Below are 26,747 nucleotides of genomic sequence, written 5' to 3' on the forward strand. Positions count from 1 at the left end.
AAAAATTTTCTGATGAAGGGTCTAGGCCCGAAACGTCAGCCTTCCTGCTCCTATGATGTTGCTTGGCCTGCTGTGTTCATCCAGCTCTACACCTTGTTATCCCACCTTAACAAGTGTCAGGTCCTCTTTAGACTATAAAATAAATCTGACAGCTGGGTGTTCCATCCATCACACTGACCATGAAGTTGTATATTAATTCATCCCTTAAATCCTCACAAGCACAATTTGCCAGCTAATCTATACAGGTCATTGGTTTCAACTGCACAAAACAGCTTAATACCTGATTGTGCTGCTGTTACTTATGCAACCCTGAAGCTGCTCAATACCTGCTCAAGGGGTTTTCTCCAGCTGTTCAACATGTGCACCTACTGCAGACTTTCTACTCTCAGGGATAGCTCTGGAAGTGGTAGTGTTGCTTCTATCCTCATAGCTGCTCAAAGCTCTGCTGCTGTGCTGCTGATCTGAGACACTTACCATGCTCCAAGGTCACATTGCCTGCTCACGGGTGAGTCAGTTTTTTTTACTGTTTTTCCCTCCTATTTGCTGTTGTAGTATAATTATGTTATTCCACCCTTGTCGCCTGTCTTTTAGTTCTGGTTGCTTTTGGGTTCTTCTGCATAACAGTTTGGTTGCATATATTATTGCCTTACTGCCACCATGTCTTCAGGTCAGTGTTATGGGGATCTGGTTGTCTCTTAAATAATTCCGCAGTAGCATATTTGCACTTTATCATAACTTTTACTCATTTCCTAACACCATGTTCAGTCCATTTTCAAATGCAACAAGATCTGGACAATACCCAGGCTTGGGATGACAAGTGGCAAGTCACATTTGCACCACTTAAATGTCACGCAAAGACCATTTCCAATAAGAGGCAATCTAATCACCACCCCTTGTCATTCAATGATATCACCATCACTAATTCCCCCACTATCAACATCCTTGAGGTTACTGTTGGCAGGAAACTGGACTCGCCACATAAACACAGCGGCTGCAAGAGCAGGTCAGAGGCTGGGAAAACTGCAGCAAGAAAGTCACCTCTTGACTCCCCAAAACCTGTCCATCGTTGACAAGGCACAAGTCAGGAGCCAAGTAAAATATTCATCGCTTGCCTGGATGTGTGCAGCTTCAATAACACACATGAAGCTTGACACCATGCAGGGGGAGATGATGGCCTAGTGGTATTATCACTGGACTGTTAATCCAGAGACCCAGATAATGTTCTGGGGACCCGGGTTTGAATCCCGCCACAGCTGATGATGGAATTTGAATTCAATAAAATATTAAGAATTAAGAATCTAATGATGGCCATGAACCCATTGTCGATTGTCAGAAAAACCCATCTGATACACTAATGTCCTTTGGGGAATGGTGTCAAGCTTTGATCAACCCAATAAGGTTGACTCTTAACTGCCCTCTGGGCAATTAGGGATGGGCAATAAATGCTGTCTAGCCAGTGACACCCTCATCCTGTTAATGAGTTAAAAAACGACAAAGCAGACCGCTTGATTGGCATCACATCCACAAGCATCCACTCTCTCCATCACCGACACTCAGTAGCAGCAGTGTGTACTACCTACAAGATGCACTGCAGAAACTCACCAAGATCCTTAGGTAACACCTTCCAAACCCATGTCCAATTCCATCCAAGAGAACAAGGGCAGCAGTTACATGGGAACACCACCAACTACAAGTTCCCCTCCAAACTATTCACCATCCTGACTTGGAATATATCACCATTCCTTCTCTGTTGCTGGCTCAAAATCCTGGAAATCCCTCCCTAATAGCATTGTGGGGTGACCTACAGAAGAAGGACTGCAGCAGTTCAAGAAAACAGCTCACCATCACCTTCTCAAAGGCAACTAGGGATGGGCAATAAATGCTGGCTAGCCAGTGACCCTCATATCCCACAACTGAATAAAAAGAAAAATTGATCTGCAGTAGCTCAGAGAATCTCCATCATGACATCAATCTCCAGTTCTGTCTTAATCTCATGATGTTACATCCTCTTTACATCATGATCCTGTAGCCTCACACACTGTGGAACCATTACTTCACAGGTACTAGTAAACTGCAGATCCCCAGAAATGGAGAAATAAAGTAGAGGATGAGAAGGGAAGAGGTGGACTATGTGAAGGCAGCAAAAGCGGGAAATTGGAAATAACACCTTTTATGGGCTAGGAGTAAGTAGCAAAATGTGTGTTTATTCATTTCAGTGCGTGTCAAGAGGAGACTGAGCATATTGCATTTGACACAACATGTAGGGGTAGACATTGCATGTGAAGCGGCCTCACCATCTTTTGATGTTCTAAAGGATCTTAATGTGTTGTTAATCAGGAGAAAGGATTGAAAAAGATTGTAACAATCTATTTATAAAAAACCAAAGGAACTGCGGATGCTGTAAATCAGAAACAGAAATTGCTGGAAAAGCTCAGCAGGTCTGACAGCATCTGTCGAGAGAAATCAGAATTAACGTTTCAGGTCTAGTGACCCTTTGTCAGAACAGTTGGGTCTGAGGAAGAGTCACTAGACTTGAAATGTTAACTCTGATTTCTCTCCAGAGGTACTGCCAGTCCTGCTGAGCTTTTCTAGCAATTTCTGTTTTTGTTGCAATTCTTTCCTTGTGGAAGATATTGAAAGATATTAGTTCTGATCACTCAGTGTGGTACTAGCGGCCATAATGAAGCTGTAACTTTCTATTGGTAGAGTTTTGTCTCCACCCAGACTGAATTTCAATGGTTACCATTGAAATAGCTTTTTATGGTACACCAGAGCCTTGGACATGCTATAAAGTATATTGCAACTATGCAAATTATGGGAGCTTAACTTGCATGGAGCTGTCCATTAATGCATTAAATGAAATGGTGTAATTTATGTTGAAAAGCTGACAGAAATGACAACAATATGATTTTTAATACAATCATAGGACATGGTTTCAGTGGCTGGGCCAGCATATATTATCCAGCCCTAATTTCCCTTTAGAAGGTGGTGGTGAGCTGCCTTCTTAAACCACTATTTGGTGTAAGTATACCCACAATGCCCTTAGGGAGGGAATTCCAGGATTTTAACCCAGCTACAGTGAAGGAATGGCGATATGTTTCCAAGTTAGGATGGCGAGTGGCTTGGAAGGGAACTTGCAGGCGGTGGTGTTTCCATGTACCTGCTGTCCTTGTCCTTCTAGATGGAAGTGGTCATGGGTTTGGAAGGTGCTGTCTGAGGATCTTTGGTGAATTTCTGCAGTGCATCTTGTAGATAGTACACACTGCTGCTCCTGAGCGTCGGTGATGGATGGAAAGGATGCTTGTGGATGTGGTGCCAATTAAGAAGGCTGCTTCATTTGGAATACTAGAGATAGTAGGAACTGCAGATGCTGGAGAATCTGAGATAACAAGGTGTAGAGCTGGATGAACACAGAAAAATTTTTTCTGATGAAGGGTCTAGGCCCGAAACGTCAGCCTTCCTGCTCCTATGATGCTGCTTGGCCTGCTGTGTTCATCCAGCTCTACACCTTGTTATCTCATTTGGAATACTGTCAAGTTTGTTGAGTGTTGTTGAAGCTGCACCCAGCTAGGCATGTGGGGAATATTCTATCACACTCCTGACTTGTAGCTTTTGATGGTGAACAGGCTTTAGGGAGTCAGGAGAAGAATTACTCACTACAGGTGAGTTGCTTGCTGCCAATTAACAAAACTAATTTATACAATGTGACATCCCATTCAATATCTTTATAGTTGGCAATAGAATGTGTAAAATACCACAATGATTCAATAGCTATAACAAAGACATTCCTAAATTTTGTACTGTATATGGTATATTTTCTCTTATGCACAAAGTTAATAAAGTTCTTATTAAAACATCATTACAGAGTCGATACGTTTTAGTAGGATGTCCTTATTTACTGACTGTCTATTGTAAACTCAAGAGTACGCTACATGTAATGTCTCAACTATTTCAATAATTGGGTAGACTGTTGTGCTCAGTTTGCTTTAATTTCCAATAGATGCTGCAGATTAGTGAGATTCCCTACTAGGAGTTCTAAACTGGAAATAATCCCTTATCCACCCAATGATTTGTGTCAAACAAATGTTTCTTTAAGTATAAGCACTGTTTAAAATGCATTACTTAATAATTTGGCAGCAAGCTAAAAACAATTGGCCTGACAAATCTCTTAAAATTGAACCTAATATTAGTGGGAATGCACAAGGACTTGGAAACGTTACTCTTATCCTCCAAAAGGAATAAGCTTGGTAGCTGGGATTTCGGACTGTTCCAGCAAATACCTGCTGGGTTAATCAAAATCATACAATGTTGGGTAGATTTATATGGGGTCTACTTGATCTATTCCACTCACCCACCAGCTAAACATTTTGGGGACGGGTAGATCACTCATAATTCTAATGGTTACCCAAAGCAATTTAATGACGGGAGGAGTTTTAATTCCTTTCAGGCACACTTCCACTCCTATCTTGGGAGGAAGGCCCATTTTAGAGCAGTCACTAAACAGATTGGTTGGCCGTCTGTAGTTCCAGCATTGTCAGATGGAAACAGTATCCACTGTTGCAATACAGGTAGTTCCACCACATCAATGAGGCCTGGAAAGTCCAGAGGAAGGGGGTCTTAGCTAGGTAAGTGAAGGACGGGGTTCAAGGAGAAATGGGGTAGCATTGTCACTTTTGATGTGTCAAAATCCTAGAACTCCCACACACCTCCCAATGGCATGATGGGTCTATCTACAACAAATGAGCTGCAGTGGTTCAAGAAGACAGCTTACCACCACCTTCTCAAGAGTAACTAGGGATGGTCAATAAAATGGTGGCCAGCCAGCAATACCCATGTCCCACAAGTGAATAAAAGTGAGGGAATGACATTGGGAGGGTGACCATATCCAATTGCCGAAGGGCCCCCATAGGAGGTCCTCCTTGCCTGACACCAACTAGTCCAGCTAAAGCTGTTGGACGTTCTGAATGAAGTAGGTGTCCCCCACCAAGCATAAAATACTGATAGTAACTGGAGAGCTCAAGTATCCATTCTGGGCCAGTCAACCAACACCTCCTTTATCCCTGTAACATTTCAGACAGGTAAAGGGCAGTCCAGTAGATGGCAAGCAGGCTGGCCATTGGATGTTTTTCCAGCTCCCTGCCTTCAAATCTGCTGTTGGGTTTGTGTGAATCAAGCCCATCGTTTCATTCAGAAAAATTTATGCAGGGACTGGGATTTGTTTTTCAGTTCCCTTGGAAGGCCTGAAGAGCCAATCTTACTTTGAAGAGATGCGGAGAGACTACATTAGAGAGCTGAGTAGAGCCATTAACTTGCAGGAGAAAGGTTCACAGAGCAACTCTCAACGTCTCTACCAGCTCACTAAACTCATGGACTCGATGCATGAAGTAGGTGTGGTTATTTAATTAGATATTACTTTGATAGGTAGTAACCTAGTGTCACATGCTATATATTGAATGGATTTATTAATGAATTTTACCAGCAAATCTTGAGCACAAAACTCCTTGTCAACCAATAATTAGTGATCTTTCTGCAGGGATTGGTGCAGGTCTCAATACTATTGTGAATAAAATCAAATCCTCAAAGTGCAAATGATCTATCCCTTGTTTCTCTTTCCAACATCACAACCGTGCCCTGCCCTCCCACCTTACAATTCTCTTCACCAGTTTGCCCCTCTCCTCAAAAACTGAAGCAGTGAGTATTTCCTCGATTATAGTTCCCAGAGCAATGTTCGATAGCTCATCCATTGTTTCATATCAGAGGCTGCAGTATCAGCAGTTGACTGCACTCAGGAATATCATAGTCAAGCCCCATCCAATCCTCACCCAAGTTATTTAACAGGGATCACATGGCAGAAGTTAAAATCACAATTCCCTTTTCTCACCCAGTAACACTGAGGCTGTTGTAATGGTCTTACGGCCACAATGACTAAGATCAGCAAATTCCGCACTGACTGAGGATTGGATTCCTGTTCCACTTGATCCAGTCACTCATTGCTTTATTATTTTACATATTGGATAAAACACACTTTGCTACAAATACTTTCTCATGTTAATTATAATTCACTTAATTTATCCCAAAGTTGAAAGCCGGATTGGATTAAATTGCCCCATCTTTTACCATGTTCTATATATACAGTTACATCTGGGTTTCACCCACCCTATATTGCCCTTTACAAAACAAAAACTTTAATGATGCAGATTGAGGCAGCCTGGAAGTGAGGATTTGGTGCACAACTTCGTTCATTGACATTTTTAATCTTTCCTCCTTACTGAAAGCTATAGGATCAGAAATAATTGTTGGTTACTGCCAAGTGGCAAATGTTTAACATGTTCATATGACTTTTCATCTATTCATTATTGTATTGGACACTTAAGGCAAAAAACTAGTCATAGAAGACAGAAAGTAACGATGGAAAGGTGTTTTTCTGATGGGGGATCTGTAATTCATGGTGTTCCATCGGGATCAGTGCTCGGACCCCGGTTGTTTGTAATATATCTAAACAATTTGGAGGAGATTGTAGGTGGCCTGATTAATAAGTTGTAGATGACACAAAGATTGGGGGAGCTGTGGATAGTGAGGAGGATTGCCAGAGGATACAGCAGGATATAGATAGCGTGGAGACTTGGGCAGAGAAATGGCAGATGAAATTTAATTCAGAAAAAATGTAAGATGATACATTTTGGAAGATCTAATGCAGGAGGGAATTACACAGTAAATGGCAGCGCCCTTAGTAGCATCAACATACAGAGGGTTCAGGTCCACAGCTCCCTGAAATTGGCAACACAAGTGAATAAGGTGGTTGTGAAGGCTTCTGGCATGCTTGCCTTCATTGGTCAGGGCATAGCGTATAAAAATTAGCAAGTCATGTTGCAGCTGTATAGAAACTTACTTATGCCACATTTGGAATATTGCATACAGTTGTGGTTGCCACATTACCAGAAGGATGTGGAGGTTTTAGAGATGGCAAAGAAACAGTTTACCAAGCTGTTGCCTCGTTTGAAAGGCACTTGTTATGAGGAGTAATTGGACAAACTTGGTCTGTTTTCACTTGAACATCAAAGGATGTGGGGGCAACCTGATAATTTTGTAAACTTCTATCAGAGATAAGGATAGAATGGATTGTCAGAGCCTTTTTCCCCAGGTAGAAATGCCAATTATTCGGGTCATAGGTTTAAGGTAAAAAGAGGTAAGTTTAAAGAAGATATGAGAGGCAAGTTTTTTTACACAGAGGATGGTTAAGTGCCTGGAATATGTTGCCAGAGAAGGTGTAGAAGAAAATACAATAGCAACATTTAAGATGCACTTTGACATATTTATGAATAGATGGGAAATAGAGGGATACACACTGCATAGAGGCAAAAGGTTTTTAGTTTAGAAAGGCATCTGTGTTGGTGCAGTCTTGGTGGGCTGAAGGGCCTGTTCTTGTCCGGTACTATTCTTTGATCTTTCTTTGTTTAATGTTTGCAGTTAAATCATGGACATCTAGGGAACTGATATGAGACTGTATTAAGTTTTGTTATTAACATCAAAATAATTTCTGCCCGTGTCTCTCTTTCTGTCCATTGGTATGTGATAGAAACCATTTAGAATATTGAAGTTTAACAGATAAAGAAATCACAATCAGACTTGATAATTCCATTGTCTCTTTTCAATAGCTTGTCAAGAAACTACATCAGTTCTGCTTGAATACTTTTGTTCAGTCCCAGGCATTGAGTGTGGAATTTCCAGAGATGATGTCAGAGATTATAACAACACAGTTACCCAAGATCCTGGCTGGCCTTGTGAAGCCACTGCTCTTTCACAAGAAATGAGTAAATTTCTTTCTGTGTTGTGCCTGACTGCCTTCATTCATAGGCAGCATTTTTCTGCATTATGCAAGTTGACAGCTTTATTCCATTTTTGTGGCCATGACAGTACCGCAAATGAAGATTGTTTTCAAATTTATTCCAGAAGAATTAGCAATGCTGTTTGGCATATTGTTATAGTGGAAGTCCATTGCCATAGCTGCACTATATGTTTTGTAAGCAATGAAATGTGAATTTAGGTCTTGTTGTTTAATGTGTAACTTTCCAGATCAAAATGATTTTATATCTTTTGGTACTTTCTGGTATTTTGTAACTTTCAAAATATGTAAAGTTTCTGCATCTGCTCTAAATGGAAATGCTTATGCTCTTCAGTTTGAAAGCTGCATAACCCCCTAAATTTCTTTATTCATCATACTTCATATGGCATGAATGATATCAATGTTTTTATGTAGTTGTTTCGGTGAATTGTATGATCATCCTTTACTGTGTCCAATCAGAAAACCTCCTTTTTTTGTCTTTCCTTCTGTCACTATCATCACTTGTATTGGATGCTGAATCACAATGAGAGATCAACTTTACAAGCTTTTGTGTTTAGTGATAAATAGTCAGTGTTAATTTAGTTTGAGAACTTTTAAGTCAAACTGACATTTTAAATCTTGCATTTATCTGCCCTCAACATTCACACCTAATTCTCAATCAAACAAAACATGCAAATTTGCAACAATAATTCAGCAGATCAAGTAAACTGTGTTTCTAGCAACCTTCAAGCTAAATATGAATAGCTACAAAAAAAGGATCGTGTATCAATATCAACGACCAAGTTTATGAATTCCAGATCCAGAGCTTTTATTAGGGGTGTTATTAAACAACATGGTAGTGCTGTGCTCTCCTAAACACCTTTCCCTTTTAAAGCCAGTCACTAAGGTTCAGTTGGTTAATGTTGCTTCTATTGAAAGGAAACAAAGAGAATACAAAATTTACATTTTTGTGGCATTATCTTGTAGACCAATTCCCTTATCTTGATGATAATTACTACAAATATCTGTTTCTTAAGCTAAAAGAAATAAGTACATGCATAGCAGCAAACCAACAACTTGAATACCAGGTACATATTGTCACAATAATATAAAACAAAGAACTGCAGATACTGGAAATCAGAAGAAAAAACAGAAATTGCTGGGAAAGCTCAGCAGGTCTGGCAGCATCTGTAGTGAGAATGCAGAGTTAATGTTTTGAGTGCAGTGACTGAAGAAGAATCACCAAATTTAAAAAAAAATTAAATCTGCTTTCTCTCCCCACAGATTTTGTTAGACCTGCTGAGTTTCTTGAACCATTTCAGCTTTTGTACTGTATTGTTACAACACAGTTATTGCAGGGCTCACATTGCAATGTGCTGGTATATGTTTGGGAATGTGTAACCCACAAAATCTGCATAATTCCAAGTGGGAAAATGATTTCTTGTGCGATTCAGAATCAGTGAATTGTGTTCACTGAATGCATGATGTGTCCTATAATCCTTCTAGATACTGCCTGATAAGAGATTTAAACTGATCATTGCCTGATTACAATTGTGGGCAGTGCATACTTAGAAACAGGATACTCATGTAAAAAGCCCAGATGTTTTTGATTACCATTTCTGATGAAGGGTCTAGGCCCGAAACGTCAACCTTCCTGCTCCTATGATGCTGCTTGGCCTGCTGTGTTCATCCAGCTGTACACCTTGTTATCTGAGAATATAGTGGCCTGTTATATTCAGCAGGAATGTAATCCTGACTCATGGAAAGGCACATCTTATTCGACTACACAGTGACTGTGGTAATTGGAACAAAGTTGGCCAGGTGGATTAATTGACTATGAGATCCTTTATTAGGGTTGTTAGCCTGGGCCAATCAGGGAGGCCTAGCTGACAGATAAAAATAGGAGTGTCAGAGAGTTTCCTCATTCTAAGGACTAGCTCTGAACGGGCTGATAAGAGCCCATGTACTGTGCTAGTGTAAATAAAGGGTGACTCGGTGACAGGATACCAGCCTCTGTATAGTTATTTCAGTGGTCATTTTCAGGAAAGAAGGTGTCATGACACTGACTGATAGAAGGCACCACCTAAATTTTGCTATGTTCTGGCAGGACCTTCTCAGTAAGAGTCTTATTTTCAGTTCAATTTAGAAAAATTGAGTAGATGTAATGTTTCATGTAGATATCTCAGAAGAAAAGCAATGATCACCAAGTTAAGAAATGAGGTTTGGCAAATTGGATCGTAGCTTTGGTGCATGTCATCTCGATGAACTAATTTATCAGACAAAGAAAAAGGTTAGATTCAATCTTCAAAAACAGCCAAGTTAAAAGAGTGCCACCTAGAGTAACATTTCTATAATCAAAACTGTATGCAATTGGGTGGCTATTCTCCTGATTTGCCTCTTAATTCTCCAGACATCTGTTCTTTCTTATCATAGATTCCCTTCAAGTATGGAAAGAGAATAACTGACTGTATTTCTGACATTTTAAACAGATACACAACTGTTTGTCAACCTTCTCCAGAGACAATATGGAGAATATCTACTGTATACAACACATGCCACTTGAGAATAAATACTTCCCTCCTTACTGGCATTACAAATTCCCAGTAACCATAACATTTGAACAGTATCCTTGTTGTACAAAGTCTCTTATCAGTGTTGTTCAGCTTTTATTGAATTTTCAGTACAAGATACTCATAAGTTAATAACTAGCCTTGTCACCTTGTTGATGGCCACTCTTCCTTGCAATTTATAATCAATCCCCAGGTTATAAAATCATGTTTAATCAGACTATATTAATGTTCAAGAAATATCATAGTTTGCTTTTTAAATTCTCTCTTTTATCAAAATCGTTGAAATACACAGCATTTTATGTGTAAAATTTTATTGATTGTACAGCATCATATTAATAAATTGGTAACATAGTGCCTCAAAAGTTCCTTTTATAAAGCAACATTAAACTGAGTCTTAATGCATATCAGGTCAAGGTGCAAGTCTCTTCTGATTCTGTACTGAGTTGCCAAACTTTTGTTGGAGAGGTATTAGGCATGCTGCAATTGATATCTCTGCTCCTGAGTTAGTCAATAAGAATAAAGGAGCAGTACTGTTCTTTTATTTTGCATCAGTGATACTTCCTTTGAAATGCCTTGCATGGAAATTGGACGAGTACACGTTTGGGTTTATTGGGTCAACTTTTCACTCAATGCTTATCCTGATGATCCGAATTCAAATTCATATCATCCCATGGTGACATCCACACAATTACTGGAAGCAAATTGCAAAATGGAGCATATGTGAGACAGGGAGAGAGAGACGGATTGAGATTACAAGGTTTTTATGAGAAATGATGACATAGTTCAGAAGTTCTGAAGCTTATTACTTTGATCACAATAAAAATTATGTGATACTCAAGACCAGAACGTTGTCACTGACAGAACTGGTTCAAATTTTATCACAAGAAATATTTTTATATTTAGGATAATTCTATATCCCAAAGATGCAAATGGAGTCCTTCAAAATTTCTTAATCAAGAAGTGCTAAGTAAAACCAAAAACTACAATTTACAGTTATCTGTGCCAAAGCTCAGTGTTGATGAAAGTAGCATCTTGCCATCTAGTTATGTCATCTTCCCACACGCATTCATAATCAACCTGTGACTGCCATTGGTTCCACATAACATAGAAGAGAGCGTTGTTTCTGTTTCTCATCTTGGCACATTCATGGTATTCAAGCAACACAATGCTGTCTAATTTGACCTATTATTTCTCATTGATCCTGTCAATGAAAAGCATAAAGATAACTTTGAAAAGCCAGAGAAATTAATTTGGCCACGATGCAATGAACTCTGCTCTTACCAAGATTTCTTCCTGTTCCATGTAAGGTCACCATGGCATGTACGGTTGACATAATTTTGATTTTGGCTTAGTAAGAAACGTTATTGAAATAAAGTTATATTCCACATACCATATATTATTGCTCTCTTCCACTGCAGACAGCTTTGTTGGAAAGATGATGGGAAATAGAGAGAGGGGACATCAGTGCTGATGGCATGTCTATCTTTATTTCCAGGTTGAACATTAATCTTCCCTATATGGTCATATTTTTATCATGTCTAAATGTTCACACTTTGTGATGTTCATACTATTTATGAATTAAGCTTCAATTTTTTTTAGATTTCTGTCATTATCAGGCTTTTGAATTTATTGATGCACTTTCAAACATTTCTAAAATACTATTTTAAGAGGTTTTTTGAGTTGTAGTTTTTGCTTCCACAAGGCAATTGGAATATAGCTTTCAACCCATTCTTATTTATTAGAGCTAAACAGAAAATCTCGCATTAATAACATGAAGACTCAAATTCAATAACTTGGAAAAACCACTTGGGTTTTTCTTATGAGGTCAGGCAAGAGTTTTTGAAGGGACAGTTTTCCTATATTCTTTCCTGTATTCTTTCTGGTTTCCTGTATTCTTCACTCACATTATGCGGAGAGTAATGTAACTCAGAAAATGTTGATACCTCTGCAGGATATCAACTTCCTTTGTGCTTCATCATTTGTGTAGGCTTATGCCTTTATTCAGCAGCAAAGGAATTTGAGATGAATGTTAGGCATTCATATGATGATATCTGACAGTGAATTTTTAATTCCTTCATTATTCCCTAGATGTTTTGAACTTTCAAAGCTTCTAATTCAATTTAATTAATACAATAAAGGGATTTTTATGATATTTTCTTTAAAGATCTGTCAATTAAGAACTCTGTTCCCAGGCAGGCTCATGCTCAAACTAACATGGCTATTCAGCAGCTTGAGCACTAAACCTGGAGAACAAATTTTACAATACTGTAGTTGTGTAATCAGAGAATATTTTTGAATGTTAATATTTATTTGGTGAAACATATTTGAATTATATGCAAAGATATAGGCATAAGTAAAAGTATTGAACTAAAGAAACTGAAATGTAGACGATACCACAATGACAATTTATGCTGTCTCTGGTTTCATTCATGTACTATGTTTGTTCACTATTTCTGGTCACACTTTTAATTTTGAAAAATAAAAAAAAAATAAAGAAAATTGTGGGATCATGCAGCTTTACATTTTATAGATATTATGAAAATTTTTAGACTTAATGCCGTAGGAAAGGAATGTGACAGTGTTTGATCATTGTTATCGTTATTGCTCTTAAATATGAGGCCAAAAGGTAATAGGTTATTTGACCAATTACATAGACATTGATTACCAACTTATCTAACCCTGCACTTCTTTATTCCCTCAATAACAAAGCCTTTGGGTGTATGACAGATACAAACTGCACACCACGCTAGGAAAGTGAACAAGTCACCAGAATTGCAGACCCTGCACGGATTCATATTACAAGATCAATGGTTCAACAATACCATAACTAGTCATAAAATGATGACTTTTTCTGCTAAGACACAAGTTTTAATTGTTTAATAACACCTTAACTGTAGAAACCTGGGAAATACCTTAGGGGTGCATGGAACTGTTGATGGTGCATTATTGGCTTTTACATTTTAGAAAACAACTTCAGAAAATCATGCCTACAATTTTAGTGAATTATAGGCACTGCACAGGTACTTTTTCCCCCAGTCATAAATCCCTATTTTTATAAAATGAAACCATTTTCCACAATTAAATATAAGTTAAGTTCACATATTTTGAAAACAGTAACTAAACAGATGTGAGAGTTTGAATCCATTCTTTTAAGTACCAGTAATTGAAATTTCTTAAACCAACCTGAAAAGGAAAATAAAATGAATTGCCATTTAATTATTTGACCAAACTATTTCCTGACCTGCCAATTACTTCAAAAGAAATGGGCTTAACTGTAACCAAGATGACAAACACTTGAAAACTAAAATGGAAAAATTGTAGGAATCCAAAAGTATACGTAAATTCATAAACATATTCCATGTCTGTATTTTTCTTGCACAAAAAACAAAAATGTTAATATGAATTCAAAACTTTTTAGTGTTGGCAAAAGAATTTATAATGATATCATAAGTTTAATGACAAAAATATCTGGTACCATCCTTGAATTTACAATGTTTTAGCCAGTATTTTTTGTTAATTTTAAAATTGAACTATATTTAAAAATGGTATTTCTTTACTTGACCAATTTTTTAAAAAATCTTTTAGCTTGGTTCATTTAATATCACAGAAGGTTTCTAAATAACAGAAATATTTAACATTACAACTTATGATGTAGAATAAAAAGTAGTGCCATCAGACAATGGAGCATTATTTTGACTGGACACTAGATTCAGCAAAATCATAATTCATTATATATTTTGCTCCATCTGCCATATAATTAGCAAAATTGATTGGTTATTCTACAAGGAAGATTTTGACTCCTCTAATTTAACACCTATAAAGAGTTCAAATTGATGTTAGTGTGAAATGGGCGTATCTAATCTCAGTAAATCCTCAGCAAAGAAAAACTGAAAATTTAATATTATTCAGCACAAGACAAAGATATTGAAGATGTTTTCTTTTAGCAGAATATTACATCTCAACTATCAAAATGTAATGTGTGAATGGAAATTTTTATCCCTTTACAGACACATTTTAAATAGTTGCAATTTCAAAATACTTATTTCGTGTAGAGAACTTGTAAATAATTAATATTTTTACTTAGTAAATATGGCTCCCTCATTTATCCAAAAATGCTATGGGGTAAGTAACATGATACTTGAATGCAATCATATTTATAAATAAGCTTTTGCATGCAATGGTGACAAGGAATCTGCTGTGACACTGTTGCACTAAAATTGGTGAATCTGACATGAAAGCATAAGCATTTCTGTGATTCTACAGGATATAGGAATGTAGCTGAAATTGTTCCCACAGTTAACTAAATCAGTGATTATTAGCATTTATATCAGTTTAATCATCCACTTTGCAATTCAAAAAGTGTTCCTTTCCCTTAGAATTCTTTATTAAATCATTTTTATCTTATAATTTTGATCTGATCAATGTAAAAATACAATCTGTGTATGCCAATTTCATAACATTATTTGCAATAAAACAGATAATCATTCTTATACTCTAGTGAATCTATTTGTAATGCTATGATACTTTTCATTGTACCATTTTAGTGTTATGGTTGAGATAATGTGCTGGACCTAGGATAGAGTTGACCCAATCAAATGTCTTTTTTTTTGTACGATTTCAACCACAACAGGAATAAAATAATAAATTTGCATTTTAAGTTAACATCCCAACAATTGGTCCTCAAAAGAGTAACAAATGTAGATCATAAATCTCTTTCCTAAATCCTTTTGGGATACAATTCATAATCATTACAGAATCTGACAGATAGAGGTGAAAACATTATTAAAATTGTAATATTGACATCTTCATGACTATAATTTCAGCTCTTCATTATTCCTGTATTATACTTCACTTGATATATAGTACATATACAGAACAGAAGACAATCCATTTTCCAGCACTATTGTCTCATCATTGTGAGCGCCTGCAATATTTTGATGAAAGGCATTTTACCCATTGAAGTGTAAATGTTTGCAGTGTTGGTATTATCAGGTGCACACATTTTTAAAGCATGGTTAATGCAGATTGTAAATTTATACTGGCTATTATGTCTCTGAACTGAATCATTGCCAAAATTTCATTTACATTATCCACCCAGCTGCTCATTTGACTTTAATAGTGCTATTTTACTGCGTGCTGTAACTCAAATCCAGGCTGTTCTGACACATTTAAAAATTCAGCAAATGACATTTGTTAGTCATTGCTTTTTCATGAAACTTATATTGTTAGCAATGGTCACCTTTAATCAAACAACAATTTTCAGCAAGTTGCATGTAGCAGTATTCTATTTAATGGAAGTTTTGTCTTCATTAACTGTATCATATGCATTTGATTAATACTTTTTGGCATCCTGAAATTGTTTATTTGTTGATTTTTGTACATACCTGTCAGTTTGTAGTTGTTTTGTATGGAGCAACAGTACGACTGCTTGCTAAATGTAAAGTTGACAGGTTTTAAAGATTAAAGTCTCTGTTTAGTGTTTGTCTGGCTCTAAAATGAAAACAGAAATCAAAACCTGAAGAGTGTTTTGTGAGTCTGTTTATTTTGTCAGTCTTAACTCTGCCAAACCTCTTGATTGAGCATTATATTATCACTTGCACTCAATGACAACTCGAGCATACGGCAAAATAATGGTGTGTTTGGAGAGGAAAACTATAGCTTGTTTTTTTCAACACACAAGGGGAAAATGTTTACAGGCAACATCCAGGTTGGGAACAGGTTCTGTTCTGTTGTCTGTTCCTAAGTCAGTTTGTTCACAAGTTGGAACAAAATGCAGCATGATATAAAGCAGCCATTTGTAAGTACAAGAAATGTTCATTCATTGGATTCTTAAAAATACCACCCCCACCTCCAACCCGAGTATGGGATCGCTGTCATATTTATGAACATTCGTACTGCAGACATTATAAATCAAGGATTCCCTGTACTTTCGAATTCAATGCTTACATTTTAAATCTTTGCCAAAAAGTGTTGCAACATTTTCAGTAATTCCAAAACCCATTCTTTAAATGTAAGGATCATCTAGACGGTTAATGGTCTTAGTTTCGGAATCCAAGAATTCTTTTAATGGTCAAGTTTGAACCAATCAGTTCTGCAGTATGTCAGTAAAAGTAAAATAAATCTAGCTTTTTACTAATTACTTTGATACTAATGCAGTGTTTAATAAACTAGTAAGGCCATTCAGGAGGTCAGTAAGTAAAAACAGTGCTTAGATGTAGCCATTATTCACCAGAAGAACTGGAATGTTCAAATTAATAGTTTGCTCAAAATCATACAAACAAATTCTTCTCAAAGAAGTTACTGTAGTTTGCTTATATGCTGAATAATGCTAATTGAGAACAGTATGACAGAGAAGCGACATGGGCCACACACATTTGAAGAAAACACAAGATGCATGTTGTTAGTTATGAATAAGTCAGCAAAGTTGATTCTACAGTTATTGGCAATTCAGTTGTATCTGGAGGAGTAGGGGAACCAAATATTCAACAGTTCACAATAGATCATTAGTAAAAATTAATGTCTTATTTCTTTGTGCTGATGCTTTGTGCCCAATATCAGCCCCACCCTCACATCCAAAGAAATGAAGAATTTATACTTGCATAATATTTATGATGTCCTCAGTATATCTCCAGATGTAATTCATTGGCTAAAGAAGTGTGGTCACAGTTTTTACAGAGCAAACCAAAACAAAAAGCATTGAGATGAATCACCAATTAATCTGGTTTGATATTGTTGTCCAGAACATTGGGAAACCCTTCTATTTTGAAAAAAAATGATTGAACAGCCATATAGTGTTTTGGTTTAACAATCCATCTAAGAATGTTAACACCTCAAACTATGTAACATCTCTCAGTACTACACTAGTAATCTACACTAACCAGTCAATGTGGTATATTTGGACTTTCAAAAAGCGTTTGATAGGGTCGCACATAAGAGATTATTGTGCAATATTAAAGCGCATGGGATTGAGGGAAGTGTATTGAGATGGATAGGAAACTTATTGGCAGAGAGGAAAGAAAGAGTAGGAATTAATGGGTATGTTTCAAATTGGCAGGCAGTAACTAGTGGGGTGCACAGGGATCGGTGCTGGGACCCCAGCTATTCACAATATATATTAATGATTGGATGAAGGAACAAAATATAACATCTCCAAGTTTGTAGATGACACCAAGTTAGATGGGAGGGTGGACTGTGACGAGGATACAGAGATCCTTCAGCATGATCTCGACAGGTTGGGTGAGTGAGCAGATCAATGGCAGATGCAGGATAATTTGGACAAATGTGAGGTTATTCACTTCAGAAGCAAAAACAAGAAGGCAGATTACTAACTGAATGGCTGTAAATTGGGAGAGGGGAGTGTGCAGAGGGACCTGGGTGTCCTTGTGCACCAGTCACTGAAGATAAGCATGCAGGTGCAGCAGGTGGTAAAGAAGGTAAATGTTATGTTGGCCTTCACTGCGAGAGGTTTCGAGTACAGTAGCAGGGATGTGTTGTTGCAGTTATACAGGGCCTTGGTGAGACCACATCTGGAATATTGTGTGCAGTTTTGGTCTCCTTTTCTGAAGAAGGATGCTGTTGCTCTCGAAGGAGTGCAGCAAAGGTTTACCAGGCTGATTCCGGGGATGGCAGGTCTGACATATGAGGAGAGATTGAATAGGTTCGGATTTTTTTCACTTGAGTTCAGACAAATGAGAGGGGTTTCTGATAGAGACTTATAAAATTCTAACAGGGATCATTAGGGTAGATGTAGGGAGGATGTTCCTGATGGTGGGTGTGTCCTGAACCAGCAGTCAAAGTATAAGGATTCGGGGTGGATGATTTAGGATGGAGATGAGGAGACATTTCTTCACCCAAAGAGTGGTGAGCCTTTGGAATTCATTACCACAGGAAGTAGTTGATGCCAAAACATTGAATGTAGTCCAGAGGTGAATAGCTACAGCAACTGGGGCAAATGGGATCAAAGGTTATGGGGAGAAAGCAGGATTAGGCTGTTGAGTTGGATGATCAGCCATGATCGTGAAGAATGGCGGAGCAGGCTCGAAGGGCTGAATGGCCTCCTCCTGCTCCTATCCTCTCTGTTTCTATGTTTCTATGTTAACCTGGATTGTGTGCTTAGACCTGGAGTAAGGCTTCAACCCATAATCTCTGTGTCAGCAGCAAAAGTGTCACTACTGAGCCATGCAGATACAATTTCAATCTAAATCCATATATCTAGAATTATCCTGAGCCTGTTGTCAATCTACATATTGAATAAACTATATTACTTCATAGAATGAAAAATTATATGCTTACACATATTACATAACCTGGAACATATTACATTCTCTGAACAAAATCAATCTGAGTACACGCCAACTTCATGAAAAAAGATAATAAAGCATTATTATAGTAAATAAACTCTAGGAAAACATATTTCAACATCACTAATAAACAGCTGACATGGGAGAAGTGACACTTGCAAGTGGTGTGTTTGTTTAAATGTATTCTTTTCAATTGTAGGATAAAGTATTTGTCGTATCATTAACAGAAGCAAAATATCTTCATACAATAAAATAAACCATTACAGAAATAAATAAAGATTGGGGTCATGTTTCTCAAACCATGCATTGGTTTTGGAGTGCAATGATAACTGTTCTTTATGAAAAGTTGAGAAAAAATGTGGGCATCACTGGAAAGGCTGACATTTCATGTCCATTCATGATGGCCCTTAAGAAAGTGGTGAGATGTTTTCTTGAAATGCTCTAGTTCATGTGGTCTGGAAGGGAGTTCCAGGATTTTGTCACAACGAGTGCAAAGAAACAGGCCTGGATGGCAACTTGTAAATGATGGTATTTCCATTGCCATTGTCATTCCAGCTGTCAGAGATTTTGGGTCTGGGAGATTCTGTTAAATTAGTTTGGTAAATTGCTGAAGTGCACCTAATATTTGGTACACGCCATGCAATCACAGGAGAGGGAGTGAATATTTATGGTAGTGGATGGTGTGCCAAACAAGCAGGCTACTTTCTCTGAGATGATGTTGAATTTCTTGAGTGTCATCAGAGCCTCACTTAGCCGGGAAAGTGGAGAGCATTCTGTCACATGCCTGACACATGCATTATAGATGCTGGATTGAGCTTGGGGAAGCCAGAAGTAACTTAAGCATCACAGAATTTCCAGCTTCCAACATGCTCTTATATATGGCTGGTCTAGCTCAGTTTCTGGTCAATAGGAACAGCATGACTGGGGGATTTCAGCAATAGTAGTACATTTGAATGTCAAAAGGGAGATAGTCAATACATGGCACCAACGTGATGCAAATGTTTGCCATATATCCGTTCAAGCCTGGATATTGTCCAGGTCTTGCTGCATACTGATATGAGCATTTCAATATCTCAGTATAACTGTGGTTGTGCACCCCATGCAATGAAGGATATCCTGAGTGCAAAGCCACCACTTTACCCTCATAGACTGTGTGGTAATCACTCCTACCAAATACTGACCATATTAGTCATGATGTGGTCAAGTAGTTTGTTCACTATCACTGTCTTTCATTGGCTTAGTCCAGCAACTATGTCCTTTAAGCCATTTGGGCCGTAGTTGTGATACCATGCTTCTCTTAGTATTTGACTTAATAGAAACGTACAAGATGATCAGAGGATTAGATAGGGTGGACAGTGGGAGCCTTTTTCCTCGGATGGTGGTGGCTAGCACGAGGGGACATAGCTTTAAATTGAGGGGTGATAGATATAGGACAGATGTCAGAGGTAGGTTCTTTACTCAGAGAGTAGTAAGGGCGTGGAATGCCTTGCCTGCAAAAGTAGTAGACTCGCCAACTTTAAGGGCATTTAAATGGTCATTGGATAAACATATGGATGATAATGGAATAGTTTAGGTTAGAAGGGCTTCAGATTGGTTTCACAGGTCGGTGCAACATCGAGGGCCGAAGGGCCTGTACTGCGCTGTAATGTTCTATGTTCTATGTTCTATGATGTTTCCCCATGCTGGATACAATCTGTGTCTTTCTCAACCTCAGTGCTTCTTTCAACTAGTGTTCAGCATGGAGAAATACATCAGTCTTAGCAAGAGGTTTCCTTGCCCTAACTTGTTGCCATGAGGCTTCATAGGGTCCAGAGTCAATGTTGATAATTCCAGAAAGACTCTATTCTAACTGTACACCACCACTGCACAATCACATCTGGAGAGTCTGCCCTGCCAGTGGGACAGGACATTCCCAAGAATGGTGATGGTTTCGTCTGCAACGCAGTCAGAGGGATACAATTCGGTGAATGTGGCCATGGATAGACGATTGGCTAACTGATAGAAGACAAAGTCAGATAAGAGGTGCAACTTGTAACTGATGGAGTGTCAGAGGAATCAGTGCTGAGGCCATAATTACAGTCATAGAGATCTACAGCACAGAAAAAATAGCCCTTCAGCCCATTGTGTCCATGTTGGTCAAAACTAACTATTCTAATTTCATTTTCCAGCACTTGACCTTGGCATTGCAATACTTCTTAAATGTTAGGAGGGTTTCTGCCTCTATCACCCTTACAGGCAGTAAGTTACAGATTCCCATAAAAAGTTTTCCTCACATCTTCTAAACCTTCTGCCCCTTTACCTTAAAACTATACCTCCTGGTCATTGATCCCTCCATCAAGGGAACCATTTTCTTCCTGTCTACCCAATCTATGCCCCTCATAATTTTGTACATCGTTATGTCAATGTTTACAATCCATATTAATGACTTGGCTGAGGGAAGTGAATGTACTAGAGCCAAGTTAATGAATGACACAAAAATAGTTGGGAAAGCAAGTGGTGAGGATGAACAGAATCTACAGTTGGGCTGGGTCAATAAAAGGTATTTTCATTGGGCCAATGAAAGGCAGTAAGAGAACCATAATAGTAAAAAAAAAACTACTTGACCACGCCATAACCAATATGGTCAGTACTGGTAGGAATGATCGCCACACAGTCCTATGGGGGTAAAATGGTGGCTCCCCACTGAGAATATCCTTCATTGTGCACAACCATAGTTATACTGAGACAGAAGCAGATTAAACAAGTGCACAAAACTTGGCAGATGGAATATGGTGTAGAAAAATAGATGGTTATGCAATGTGGAAGGATGAGCAGAGGAGCTGAATATTATTTAAATAGAATAAGACTGCAGAAAGCTGCACTATGAAGGGATTTGGGAGCCCTTGTGCATAAGCCACAAAAAGCTAGCATCCAAGTTCAGGAAGTAATAGAGAAGACAAATGGAATAATGGTCTTTATTTCAAAGGGAACGAAACAGAATAATAGGGAATTCTTGTTCAGAATATGCAAGGCACTCATAAGACCACACAGATAGCAAGAACTGCAGATGGTGGAGTCAGAGTCAAAACAGTATGGAGCTGGAGGAACACAGCAGGTTAGGCAGCATCAGAGGAGCAGGAAAGTTGATGTTTTGGGTCAGGAAACTTCATCAGAGTTCTGATGAGGGGTCAGACCACAGCTGGAAAATGATTAATAGTTTTGGGGCACTTTATCTAATGAGAGATATACTGTCTTTGGAGGCACTCCAAAGAAGGTTCACTAGGTAATCTCAGGTCTGGAGGAACTGTCTTATGAGAAAATTTTGAATAGGTTGGGCTGTACTTATTGGAAGTTAAGAAGAATGAATTGACTTACTGAAGCATACAATATTCTTAGGGGACTTAGGATAAGTTTGTTTCCCCATGTGAGACAGTCCAGGACCAGAGGGCATAATCTCAGAATAATGGGCTGCCAATTTAAGGCAGAAATGAGAAGGAATTTCTGTTCTCAAATGGTAGTAAATTTGGAATTCTTTATCATAGAGGACTGTTGAGATGGATTGTCAAGTATACTCAAGGCTGAGATAGACAGATTTTGAATCAGTAAGGTTTATTGGGAAAAGACACGGAAATAAAGTTGACCATTCAGATCCGCCATGATCTCATTGAATGGCAGATCAGATTTGATGGGCTAAAAAGTCTATTTCTAGTCCCATGTCTTCGAAATAGATTTGAGAGACCCATCTAAAGTTTAATGATCCTGATTAGTGACAAGATCTGTTCCAATTACAAATAATTTCACAAGTTTCATAGAATGTATGATCTCTATCATAACAAGTACAAAACCAATAATACTTATTGAAAGCAGTGGTTTTCAGCTGATCCTCTTTGTATACCAACTTGCAGTACAAATTGACTGGGCATAAGTCAGTTCTGTTCTCATCACTGAAGTTGTCCTCCTGTTTTTAGTCTTTTCATGTGCATCAAACTACTAGAATCACTGTCGATTAACCCATGTTGTCCACTACCCTGATGCATCATCAAGACATTCTGAAATTTTGCTGTTTTGTCAATATATGAACAGCACACACACACTTTAGCCAGAGATTAATTTATGCCCTATTCCTGATTCACCAAAGAAAAAAGTGGTCACCTTACTATAAAAGAAATGTACAATTATCTAATCCATTCTTTGCCAATTACTTTGTGAGGCCACTGCTTTTATAACAGCTTACCTCTATTAATCTGACAACTCTTACACCTTCACTGATAATGTGTCGGCAATGAAGACATTTATGCATCTGTCTTGAGCATGTAGAGTCAACTCCTGACATTGGACTGGTAAATCACCTCAGGACCCAGGACACTAGAAAAGAAGTAGTTGTTAACATCAAGGGATTACCCAAGAAGAACTCACAGAGAAACAGAAGAAATGAGCAGGAAAAGGCCATTCAACCACTCAAGTCTGCGCTGCTATTCAGTATGATCATGGTTGATCATCAAGTTCAATATCCTAATCCTGCCCTCCTATTATACCCCTTGATCCCTTTAGCCACAAGAGCTATATCTTCCTCCTTTGCGAAAACACAATGTTTTGGCCTCAGCCACTTTCTGCAGAAGTGAATTCGACAGGATCACAACTCTCTGGGTGAAGGCATTTCTCTTCATCTCATTCCTAAAAGGTTTACCCCTTATCCTCAAACTATGATTCCTGGTTCTGGATTGTGGATTTCACCCCAAATGTTCTAACTGACACATCGGCGTATTCACCGAAACCTATCAATATTCTTTAATTACAAGCACCATTGTTACTGAATCCCTTTTTAAGATTTCTTCTAATATTTTCACTAAAAGAAAATGTTATATCCACTACACCAACAACAGCAAAAGTTTTTGTCATTGAGATACTTTTAAAAAATTCTTTCAGGTGATGTAGGCAGCTCTAGCAAGGCTAGCATTTGTCACTATTACACTCTCTAATTACACAGGAATTGAATAGCTTACTCAGCCATTTCAGATGGTAGTTAAGAGACAACCACTGGGTCTGGAGTCACATGTAGACCGGGCTCCAGATCATTTTATCTTTCCAGCTAAAGAGCAACATTTACTTCCCTCTCCCAAAGAATGTTAACCCTCCATGCACTTGAGAACATGCAGATTTTTACAAGAATCATCACTAATCATAATATATTTTACATGACATCTAATGATGAAAGTTTGCATTTTGACATTTCCATTTTAATCTTTTTCAACTTTTTGTTCACCCAAAAAATAGCTACCACCTTGGGATTTATTTTTAAACAATCGTACTCAATTTGAAGATGAAAAAACAGGCAACTAACATTGTTTGAATGTCCAACCAATTCAGCTGTCCACTCAGACTTGACATTTCTTCCATTTCAGTCTTGGAAGACATCTTTGTCAGGCCCTACTTTGACTAACAGCAATGTGCCTAACATTTTCCCAGTAAGATTTCTGAGACAAAAAAGACTTGATTCATTCTGCCTGATATCCAACCCAATGTACCTAATTTCCCCTGAACCCAGACATCCAAATTTTGAATTTGAATTTTGAATTCGGCTTTAAGCCCATTTATGATAATGTTCTTTTTAAATTCACTGCTTCAATCTCACTAAAATCATTCACATGTATCATAAAGGACATCAATTCCGCATTTGGCCAAGTGTGACGCGAAGGAGCCCTACAGTCACACTGGAATCAATGGGTATCAGAGGCAAAATTTCTGCTGGTTGGAGTCATATCTGGCATGGAGGAAAATGGTTGTGGTTATTGGAGATCAGTCATCTCAGCTCCAGTACAACTCTGCAGGAGTTCCTCAAGGTAGTGTCCTTTGCCCAATCATCTTCATCTGCTTCATCAATGACCGTCCATCCATCACAAGGTCAGAAGTAGGGATGTTTGCTGATGACTACACAATGTTTGACACCATTCACAACTCCTCAGATACTGAAACAGTCTATGTTCAAATGCAGCAAAACCTGAACAATAGTCATTACTGGTTTTGTTTCTGATTTCCAATATCTGCAGTGTTTTGGAGTTTGTTTTGAGTTGTGAATACTGCTGAATATTGTTCAGTCAGCAGTGAACATCCTCACTCTTGACCTAATGGTCATTGCCTGGCATCTGTGAGGTATGAATATTACTTTTCAATCCAGGTTTGGACTGAAAAATAACAAGTAATATTCACATCTCACAGGTGCCAGGCAATGGTCATTTTCAACAAGAGACAATCTAATCATCACCCTTTTATATTTAATGGCATAACTATCACCAAATCCTCCACTATTAACAAGCTCGGGGTTACCATTGACCACAAATTCAACTGGACATAGCACATAAACACAGTGACTACAAAAGCAGGTCAGAGACTAGGAAAACTGTGGCAGGTAACTCCTGACTCTCCAAAGCCTGTCCACCATCTACAAGGCACAAGTCAGGAGCGTGATGGAACACTCCCCGCTTGCCTGGATGAGTGCAGCTCCAAAAACACTGAAGAAACTTAACACCATTCAGGGAAAAGCAATCCACTTAATTGGCACCACATCCACAAACATTCACTCCCTCCATCACTGACACTTAGTAACAGCAGCCTGTGACAGCTGCAATCACCATCAAGGCTCCTTACACAGCACTTTCCAAACCTACAAGAACTTACATCTAGAATGACAAGGGCAGCAGATATATGGGAACACCACCTCCTACAAGTTCCCCTCGCAGCCACTCACATCCTGACTTGGAAATATATCACTGTTCCCTCAGTGCCGCTGAGTCAAAATCCTGGAATTCCCTCCCTAAGGACATTGTAGGTCTATTTACAGCAGATGGTCTGCAGTGGTTCATGAAGATAATTCACTACTTCCACTTTCTCAAGGACAGTTATGGAGAGACAATAAATACTGGCCAGCCTGAAATATCACATCCTGTGAGAGAATTATAAAAACATTGACCTCATAGTGACATGACAGTTTCTGCCTCAACTGCTTCCAATTTTAATAAAACTGGCTTTATTGAAAAGTAACCAACTGTACAGTCGTAATTTAGGATATATGGACATTTACTTAACTTAGACTGTCTCCATTATATTTGGTGTCTGTTTTGGAGGGTGAAGAAACATTCTTTTGAGTCAATCGGTTTGGACAAATGCAGCTTAAATATCAGTTCATCTACATTTTAAATTATTGTTGTTAACAAAACCATGAAAGTCTTCAAAATTACCTTTCCTGCCAGAGGTGAATCGACTCATTTCTTGGTTTCCCAGCTTTTCTTTCAAAGCCTTATATTATTAACTTTGCTTTAGCTTTGTTATCTCCAACAGGAGACATGTCCATCCATATTCCAGAGATAGTAAGGACTGCTGATGCTGGAGTCTGAGATAACAATGTGTGGAGCTGGAGGAACACAACAGGCCAGGCAACATCAGAGGAGCAGGAAAGCTGATGTTTCAGATTGGGACCCTTCTTCAGAAATGGGGGAGGGGAAGGGAGCTCTGAAATAAATAGAGAGGGGAGGGTTGGGACTGGGGAAGGTAGGTGGGATGGTGATAGGTGAGTGCAGATAGGTAGTGGTGGGGAATTGCTCAGTGAGTTGGGAGCAGCGGATAGGTGGGAGAGAAGACGAACAGGTCAAGGAGGCGGGGATGAGAAGGAGGATTGGTCTTAGGATAAGGCTGGGGTTGGGGAGATTTTGAAGCTAGTAACGTCCACATTGAGACCATCAGGCTGTAGGCTCCCAAGGCGGAATATGAGGTGCTGCTCCTCCAGTTTGCAGGTGGCATCGTTGTGACACTGGAGGAGGCCCAGGATGGACATGTCGTCCAGGGAGTGGGAGGTGGAGTTGAAGTGGTTCACGACTGGGAGGTATTGTCGTTTGTCGTGAACTGAGCGTAGGTGCTCTACAAAGTGGTCTCCGAGCCTCCGCTTGGTCTCGCCGATGTAGAGGAGGCCACATCGGGAACAGCGGATACAATAGACCACATTAGCAGATGTGCAGGTGAACATCTGTCTGATGTGGAAGGTTCCCACTTCCTACAAACAAAGGGGGTGGCCATGGGAACCCG

General features: G+C 38.6%; 1 protein-coding gene across 4 annotated transcripts in view; it reads left to right on the forward strand.

Annotated features, from left to right (window-relative positions):
• Window positions 1-26,747, forward strand: part of LOC109911177 (progesterone receptor-like) — a 292,961-nt gene that overhangs the window by 247,133 nt on the left and 19,081 nt on the right. Inside the window, exons 8-9 of one of the 4 annotated variants that reach the window (XM_048598028.1) lie at window positions 5,227-5,384; window positions 7,656-9,021. The exons of 2 other annotated variants lie outside the window; for them this stretch is intronic. In XM_048598028.1, the coding sequence (XP_048453985.1) occupies window positions 5,227-5,384; window positions 7,656-7,811 (314 nt within the window). In that variant the 3' untranslated portion in view covers window positions 7,812-9,021. Of the gene's footprint in view, window positions 1-5,226; window positions 5,385-7,655; window positions 9,022-13,101; window positions 15,913-26,747 lie in introns of those variants that run through there. One more of the 4 variants, XM_048598030.1, reaches the window with a different exon arrangement.

Source organism: Rhincodon typus, chromosome 6 (genome assembly GCF_021869965.1).
Source record: "Rhincodon typus isolate 14 chromosome 6, sRhiTyp1.1, whole genome shotgun sequence".
Taxonomy (NCBI): Eukaryota; Metazoa; Chordata; class Chondrichthyes; order Orectolobiformes; family Rhincodontidae; genus Rhincodon; species Rhincodon typus.